The 8,797-nt window shown below is 34.9% G+C and overlaps 1 protein-coding gene across 1 annotated transcript; it reads left to right on the top strand.

Moving 5' to 3' along the window:
- Positions 1-1,085: 1,085 nt before the first annotated feature.
- On the top strand, positions 1,086-6,153 carry SPCS3 (signal peptidase complex subunit 3 homolog (S. cerevisiae); the record flags this gene model as incomplete). Its single annotated transcript, XM_009877870.1, has 4 exons — positions 1,086-1,159; positions 3,802-3,878; positions 5,085-5,200; positions 5,706-6,153. Coding segments are annotated over 4 exons (400 nt in total), but the record flags the coding sequence as incomplete, so codon positions are not given.
- Positions 6,154-8,797: the final 2,644 nt, after the last annotated feature.

Raw genomic sequence — 8,797 nt, 5'->3', positions numbered from 1 at the left:
TTTAAAATAATAATTTCGGCACACCACAGACTTATGGCCTATTACTCTACCAGATTGACAGTGATACAGAAATGAAGTAAAAGGCTTGAGAAAAGCTACTTAAAAATATGTTGCTTTTTGCAAAAGGATAGAAATTTGTGGAAAAACTTAAATTGGGAAGTTCTGGAGGCATTTTTCCCAAAAGTGTTTTTTATGCTGTTAGACCTTCTTTTTCTTTGAGATTACTAAGCTTAGTTTTAATGAAATTATATTTTAAGGGAATAATTTTCAAACTGGAATAAATGGACCAAAGAAGTTCATAATACATAATATTTTTGTTACATGAGGAATTAAGGTTCCTAGCCAATTGCTAGCCTGCTTATGGTATTCCTCTCTGTAGAGGATATATTTGGTAAATTGGTAAATTTTGTGAGTTTATATGAAAGTACCTTCTCTGTCTCGGCTATTTTCCAGTTTCAAGCGTGGTTGAGTGTGGCAATGCCAGATATTTCTCCAAATGGGGATTTGTAATAGTCTTTCAAAACAATACGGTTTTCCATATTGTAGAAGAAAATAAGCATTTTCATTATACTGCTATTTAAATACATTCCAGCAAGAAGTCTTCTAAGTTGTGTGAATTAAAAACAGAAACTCTGTTTTATTGGAGTAGTTGGAGTGCCTTCTATGAGACTGAGAATAAGAAGGTCATTTTTTTAATGGAAAAGTGAGAAATAGTATTGAAAATCGTTGCCAGCAGACAGTTCTCATCAGCTTTATATCTTTGGGCATGACTAACACATATATTACGTAAAAGAAATCTAGTGCAGTTTAGGTACAGATAGATATAGATTTTTGTTAACTGGAAAAAGTATATAGGCTATTTTTTTAACTTAGATTACTGTGGTGGTATGGCCTGTCACTCGAAACTGGGGCTTCCTTGTTTCTGGAACGCAGTGTTTATTTTCTAATATTGTATTTTAGCTGAAAGTATTTGAAAGAAAGTATAGAAAATGGACAAGGGAAATATGTAATAAGAATAACAATTTATGTAATGCATGAAAGAGAAATAATGAGAAAGGATAATCTTGTGTTTTGTTTTATCTTAGAAAAAACGTAGAAGATTTCACTGGACCTAGAGAAAGAAGCGATCTGGGATTCGTCACATTTGACATTACTGCAGATATCCTTAATGGAAAAAATGACTGGCAAACATTTTGAAATAAGAACATCTTGACATCTATTTTTGTTACCTTATAATGTTCAAATACTCAGGACTTGAGGAAATATAAATTTTAAGCAGTATTTTATATATATATATTTAAAATATAAATTTTAAGCAGTATTATAGATAACCAGGGCAGTAAAGTAGTTCTTGGAATAGCTCTAGTAGATGACACAGAGCAAGTTATTTTTCCTCTTTTTAATGCCTGTTTTTAATATCAGACTCTGTAGTAAACTTCATTGCATCTAGTAATAGGAACTGTAGTTTGACATCTGGATAGTATTACTTTAAAGTGAAGTTTGTATTGGTAGTTTGAGGTGTGAATTAATTACTGGGTTTATATAGCGTACTATTTTGATTGTTATACTGATGCACCTTTCAGACTTTTTGCTGTAAGGCATTCAAAGTTCTGGCCACATAATAGATGCATACAAGTACCTGTCTTCCTTTAAAAGCAAATGACATCATAATCCTTTGCTGACCTAGATGTTAAATAATCTTTAACGCTGAATAGTATAAAATTCATTGGGAAGCATATGAGGTACTACAAAATTTGCAACATTACTCTTGGGACTCTTTTCTCATTACTGCTAACCTTTTCGCAACTTTTCCTTTGTGTTTCTCTACTACCCTGTTAGTCTGCTCTTTACTGAGGAAAGAGGGTTGTGTGGGAGTGTTCTTGGTTTTGTTTTGAGTAGCTTTTTCACAGTAGAAGGGAATCATTCTTAAGATTTCAGGTCTTCATATTAAAAAAAAAAAAACCACCAACAACTGCACAGCTGTTTTTCAGTAGAAGTCAGTACCAAACATGAGGCAACATGCTTTACCTCAGGTGATTACACTAAGCCTTGCTTTGCAGCTAGGCTGAGATTCCTGGGATTTTTCCTTGTCTGTTGTTCTTTGTCACAGTGTTAGGCAAGCCATTGATTACCTCTGTGTTTCAATTTCCATGTTTTGGATAATGCTCCATTGTATAAGCAGAGCAAACGAAATATAAATCTTGAATGCACATGAAACCTGGATAAACAGGTTAGCAGATTTTTGCAGGTCTGTGTTGCACAAGAATAAGAAGGATTTTTTTTTTTATCAGCTAGAAGCATGAGAGTGATCTCTTGAGTTTTACCTCCGAAATGCTTATACATATTAAAAACAGACTGAAGTTCTCAAGTAGGTGAATTGAATTGAAGGCATTGTTTATAGGGGGAGGGAGAGCAAGGCAGGACAGGACCTCTGAAAGAAATATTCTTATGCAAGGATTAGTCTGCACTATGTGGATGTAAAATTCCATGTTTAATGACTTCTGGTAGTAGCAGTAGTCTGGATTTTTATGTGACTCAATTTTTCATGCCTTTCATAAAGAAGTCTTGCTGTGTGTAGAGTTGTAAAATGCTTTCTGGTAGGATTTTTGGGACAAAATTTGTAAAGAGATAGTAGTACGTGGGATCTTTTAACTAATGGAAATAAGTTCTTAGTCCTAAGGAGAATTAAATAAAATGACAGAAAAAGAAACTAAGGCAAGGAAAGCAGAGGAGACAGTTTTCAAACTCTTTTTCACTTATGTAATTCATAGCTAACTAGCAAGCATTAAGAAATCCTACGAAGGAGATCTTCAGAATCTTGCTTGTTGATTAGAGTTAAGTAATGAGAAATGTTCAAGTAAAATAGCTCTAGCTATTCTTGCAGCAGTTAATTATTTAATTCTTTGCTTGTCCTTTGAATGAGCAGCTTAAAAATGTGATACAGCCTTGAGATGAGTGGAACAAGATAGAACAGATTTTGAGGCTGGTTGGGCAATCTGTTTAGTCACTGAGATAGTGGGAAATAGATTAAAAACAGAGGACTGAGAAATAAAAAGGTTACAGCTAATCTTTATTGTGGGTTGAAAGGTCGTTAGCAGTCACACAGTTTGTTGCTAAATAAAAACCCAAGTATTTAGCATACCAACTTTATTGTACTGACAGTCTGTCTCAAATGCCAGTTATGAATTCTTTACTGTTCATCAAAATATGAGCAGAGTTTTGCTCCAGTCTAATAAGCTGGCTTTCTTTGTAGTCAGTAGGTAATTACATTTGCTAATTCCTAGTTTCCCTTCCAATATGAAAAACTTTGCATCTGCTAACTTAGATAGTGTGGGTATTACAGACTCCTTGAATGATCTACACTCTGCCAGTTTTGTATCTATATGTTGTTTAATGCTATTGTATCTCAATCTGCAGTTGGATACCAGGGTTCTTTGACAGAATAAATAGTCCATTTGAAAATATGCACTGAAGAACTCCTGCCTTTTATGTTTGAAGTTTTGTAATAGATTGTCTAGCAGCAGATTGTTTACTAGTTCGCAGTGTCAAATATAGAACTCTTGAATCATTGGAGGAAATAGCTGTTAGATTTCTTAAATAATAATAATAAAAAACCTCACCCAAAACCTGTTGTTTTAATGTGATTAAAATATATGTTAGAACTCCTGGAAGAGCTCTGATTTAAAAATAAAATAAGTCATAAGGTAAGAACTCACTGTAACTATCATAGTCTGTTTACATCTAGTAAAAATAAAACAAGGTTATGTAAGTACAATATGGTATTTTTCTTAACTCACATACATCTGCAGAGTATATTTGACTGGAATGTTAAACAATTGTTTCTATATTTGTCTGCAGAATATTCAACGAAAAACAATGTAAGTATCAAAAAGAAAGTTGAAGCAATTACCCGTTTTGTACTATGGCTATTTTTAACTTCTAAAGTTCTGCTGGGAAAAGTTAAGGCCCCAGCATTTCCTAATGTCCAGTTTTAACTGGACTTCACAATTGTTATTTTTTTGACAGTTCTGGCGGGGTGGGAAGTTCACCCTCATGAAATCTAGCTTGATACGTGCTTAGCAGAGTAGGAGAAAAGTCACACGTGCCTTGTTGTTCGCTTGCAGTAGAAGGCTGGAGAAGAGTTTTTTTCACTTACTTGCTCCGTTTTACTTTTCCTTAAAGTTCTGCAGTTGACTGCTGTCAGAAACAAGATATAATGGCCTTTGGTCTGGCCAGGCGTGGTGGGTCTTTTGTTCATAGATCACGGATGAACAGCTTGTATGACAAAGACTGATCCCAAATTCTTAACTATTCGCAATTTTACACTGTCCTTTTAAGTAGTTGGATGCTAAACAGTCTTATTTAGTACCTCATAGAACAATTTAGAACACATTTCTCAGTATCTGTGAGAACTAGTCATTTATGTTAAAAAACCATGAAAGATGAAACAAAACAGTAAAGTCCCAGACCATGATAAAGAGCCCTAAAAACTATTTTAGTACACACAACGTCCACCAGCATGTATAAAACAAGATACTTTTTTTTTTCCTTAAAAAAAAAAAAGGTAAGGATAGTTTTGTGTATCAAGATAAAACCCCAAGGCTTTATAATATCATTGCAATATGACCACAGTAGATTAAACTAGAATTCGGTGGTACCATAGGTTACTCTTGCAAATCAAGTAGACATTTTTCCATTAAAGTTGGAAAAATGTTAACTGCAGTCGTGATAGCTCAGTTTAAGTGCTTTACTTGAAGTCCAAATACTGCTTTAAAAGAAACTTTGCAATTCAAAAGGAAAACCCATCATACTTTGTCTGTCTGTGAAAGCTTATGACTTTTTAAAATGTCTTTCTTCGGTTTTATTGAGCTGTTCTTTGTTATTTTCATTTATTCTGTGCCACACTTCAGAGTGTAGTAGTACTAGTTTCCCTCCCCGTAAAGCATTATCTTGTTAAATTAGTTATGGATTGCAAGCATGTACTTCAATTTCAAGGTTTTTCAATGAATAACGCTATGAAGTTTGAGTGACTGAATACGATCTTGTAAGGCATCCTGCTAATTTAATTGCAATTGTATTTTTAGGCTCTAAACCAGGTGGTACTTTGGGACAAGATCATGTTGAGAGGAGATAATCCAAGGCTGTTCTTAAAAGATATGAAGTCAAAGTACTTTTTCTTTGATGATGGAAATGGTCTCAAGTAAGTAAATCCTATTATTATTATTGTTGTTGTTGTTGTTATTCAGAGTGTCTTGATTTAATTGTGTACTTTGCATTTTATATTTGTTTTTATTGGTATGTTAATGGACCTGTATTCTATCTGATATTCTGTCCATTGCATCCTTGTAGATTGATTGTTAGAACATGATTGTTAGCTACAAGAGACCCTGTTTCTTCTGTAGACCAGAAGACGCACTTCTAATATGAGCAATAGGCTTCTGGGTTTCTGCTTCCAATATTTGTGTCTGTATAAATTTGGTTTTGTGATGCAGTGTAACACCAAAGGAGCTGGGTTACAGTAAAAAACCAAACATGTCGTATCTGGAAAATAGGTAATAATTAATGAAGTAGTGACATAAAATTAAAACCTCTATTATTTCTGGATCAGGAAAGCAATTTAAATCCTAATTTGTTTACTCTTAGTACTTATTAATTAAATTGGCTAACCTGAGTGTTTGTGGTAATGGTCTTTGTTGCTTTTGCAGGGGAAACAGGAACATCACTTTGACTCTCTCCTGGAATGTTGTACCAAATGCTGGCATTCTACCTCTTGTAACAGGATCGGGACATGTGTCTGTACCTTTCCCAGATACCTATGAAACAACAAAAAGTTATTAAATTATGATACTGCATCCTAAGCAAGATATTTTTATACTTGTATATTGTGAATAAATTTTATTGTAGTTTCTTTTCACATCCCCTGCAACCCTTCAGTGAAAGGTACTCAATTTCCTCAGGTTTAACAGCATAGGAAGATGAAATGAAAGTTCAGAGGGATTTTTTAATAACACATTGAAGCTTGAACTTAAGGGAAAGGTAAATTGGAGAGTAATTGTTTTGGAGGGGCAAACTGAGGATTTTTTTTTTTTTTCCCTTCCTAGCCATCTGGGTATAGCTCTCATTTTCTTTTAAATAAACATTTTTAAACCAGAAGATAATCTCATTGTGGTTTATTTGAGGTACTAGGCTAGTTACTTAACCTGTGCAGAACTCAAAATGCACTTTCTGGAGTCAATTTTCGTGACTGCCTGCAGGAGATGGCTATTCTGTTTTACAGCATTTTGCTAAATGCATGCTTAGCATGTTACAGTAGGGTAAGCTTGGTCCTTTTTAGGACTGCCAACAGCTACTCTGAGAATTGATGGTTCATTATTTGTCAGTCAGCCTGCAGATCTTGTTTTGAGTGCCATTGATGTAGCCCACATACAATTCTGTATTATAAAATGTTTTAATAGTTCCTTGTAATGCAGCTAACTGAAAGAACAAAAAGAAATATTTTCAGTCTATTAAGCGTAAGTCAGTAAGAAAATTAAAAGCTTTAGTTAGAGAAAGACTGTCTACAAAGCAACCCACTTGATATTTATTGGGAACTGCTCAACAGGAAGAATGACCGTGCTTGGTCCAGAGTGGCCAGGGTCAACTAATATTAGAGAGGCTTTTCATAGCAAGAAATGGGACGTGTTCTCCAAAGCACTCCGGGAAAACATTTAAGAAATAGAGGATTTCCCCTGGAGGAATTAGATTTACCAACTTGAATATGGATATGAGTCTACCTGCAAGTCTTCCTGATTTGCATCTGCTGGGAAAGGTAGCAGTTCCAGCCAGCACCTCTTCTGAAGTGGCTTCTTTGTGGCTGCACATCCTGCTCTACGTGTCCTTCACTCAGCTACAGCTGCAAATGTTTGTCAAGGTTTGGAAGACAAAAAGAAAAAAGCAGGGTATAGGGATTGCCTCTTGACAAATACTGACTGACGAGTGTTTCTCGCTCACTGTATATCCAGAAAGAGAGGCTCTTCCTACTACCACCACCTTCCTGACATGTTTCTTAATGTACACATACCTCTTCAAAGTATGGTAGAAGTTAACTTCTTGCCAGATGTCTAATGTTCTAAATGTGATGGGTTATTTCAAAAAGATCAGAAGTAGTCTGAAATTAAAACTAGGAGGTTTTAAATATTGCAAATAAAAAAATAGTAGGAAAAATTATGAGGATTGTAATGTGACAAACCTTTCAAAAGGAGATGCAGTAAATGGGAAAATTCTCTCCCGTTGTGAGTTCACCTAAGAGCTGATGGATTTGGATAAGGCCAAGTTGGTTCTTTAAAAAAAGAGATCTTTAATATCTGTGAATTATCCCTAAATAGCTTCATTACATTCACTGTTATCGGTGTATCAATCAAAGGGGTGTCGACGTTCTTTGTCTTTTTGCAGCCAAGTGTGTTTTTTAAGTGTGAAGACTAAAAAATCACTTTCACACAAGCATTTTAGGACAGTTTTTTGTTTGTATCCAGCATATTTACATGAATTTCAGTACTGAGAACTTGTGCTGTTTTCCACAGATAGCATAATCGGCACACTGAAATACATCCTCTTTTTTACTGTGCTTTGTTATCAAATGTATATATTGCTCCAGAAACTTAACCATTACAGAGAACTTAATAACATTACACAGAAGGAAAACAAAGATTTTTTTTTTTAGAGATAATTTGGGCAAGGCTGTAGTGGTTTTTTGTTAATTGCCAAGTGAGTAGCTGGTTTATTCATACGTTATATTCCTGAAATAGTTACTGAAATTTACTCCTTGTGGCTTGGCGTTCAACCACTTCCCTCTTAGTCCTTTGGCAGTACTCTTCCAATGAATATAAAGGTTGTGTATGAGAAAGATGCTTTAACAAGAAAGAGGATCTGCTGTCAGAAATCAACAGAGATATATCTACCTTCTTTCCTCAAAAAATGGTATATTTCTCCCAGCAGAAAGTAGCAGAATTCTAAGACACTAAAGTTGCAGCTTCAAATAGGATACTTGAAGCTTTTCTAGCCTTTCCCAGCGAAGAGAAATTGTAATGTTTGAGGTAAGCCCTTTAGAGGGATGAAGAAGAAACTAAAACAGTTCAAGTTTTTGGAGAGGAGAACTTGGTTTTATGTGGAGGGAAAAGCCAGCATAGGTGGGTGCTTAAATGTTGCTTGGATTTTTAGCCACTGAGAGGGACAGGATGTTCTCGGTTCTCTTCTTGGTTCAGGGAGCAAGAAGGCAGATTCCTCAGTTGGTCTCTTCAAAGTGTTGCAAAAAGTAGAGTAATGTTATTTTGTTGTGACAATTCTCAAACCATTTATGAAAAGAATGCTTTTATGGCAACAAATGGCATTTACTTCCTCTCAACTCTTCTGATACATCTTAGAAAAAGAATTATTATTTCTGATTATTCTTTTAGATGTGTTACTAACTAAATAATGACAGCTTACGTAGTGATGTATATAAAAGGTGTTTTCCCTAGCAACTCATTCACTTAATGGGAAAAGGCTTGAAACACCTGTAGGAAATGTGAACTGATGCATTGCAGATAGCAATTTATTGAGGTTCTGGAGACATGAGTTCTTGTCTAAGGACCAAAAAATATAAACTCGTAAAGTGCCCAGGGTTTTCATTTAGTGTTGAGAGCACATGGCACAACACAGAAAGCGCTATGCAGGAAAGGAAAAGAAATTTTTAAAATCTATGTTTAAAGCTCTGCTCTGCTGTGCATACAGCCTTGTTTATGGATTGGCACTATAGATACAGAAAGTAGAAAGACACTGA

Source organism: Apaloderma vittatum, unplaced genomic scaffold, assembly GCF_000703405.1.
Source record: "Apaloderma vittatum isolate BGI_N311 unplaced genomic scaffold, ASM70340v1 scaffold39731, whole genome shotgun sequence".
NCBI lineage: Eukaryota > Metazoa > Chordata > Aves > Trogoniformes > Trogonidae > Apaloderma > Apaloderma vittatum.
Note: the sequence above shows the minus strand (reverse complement) of the source record. Positions and strands in the feature narration are given on the sequence as shown.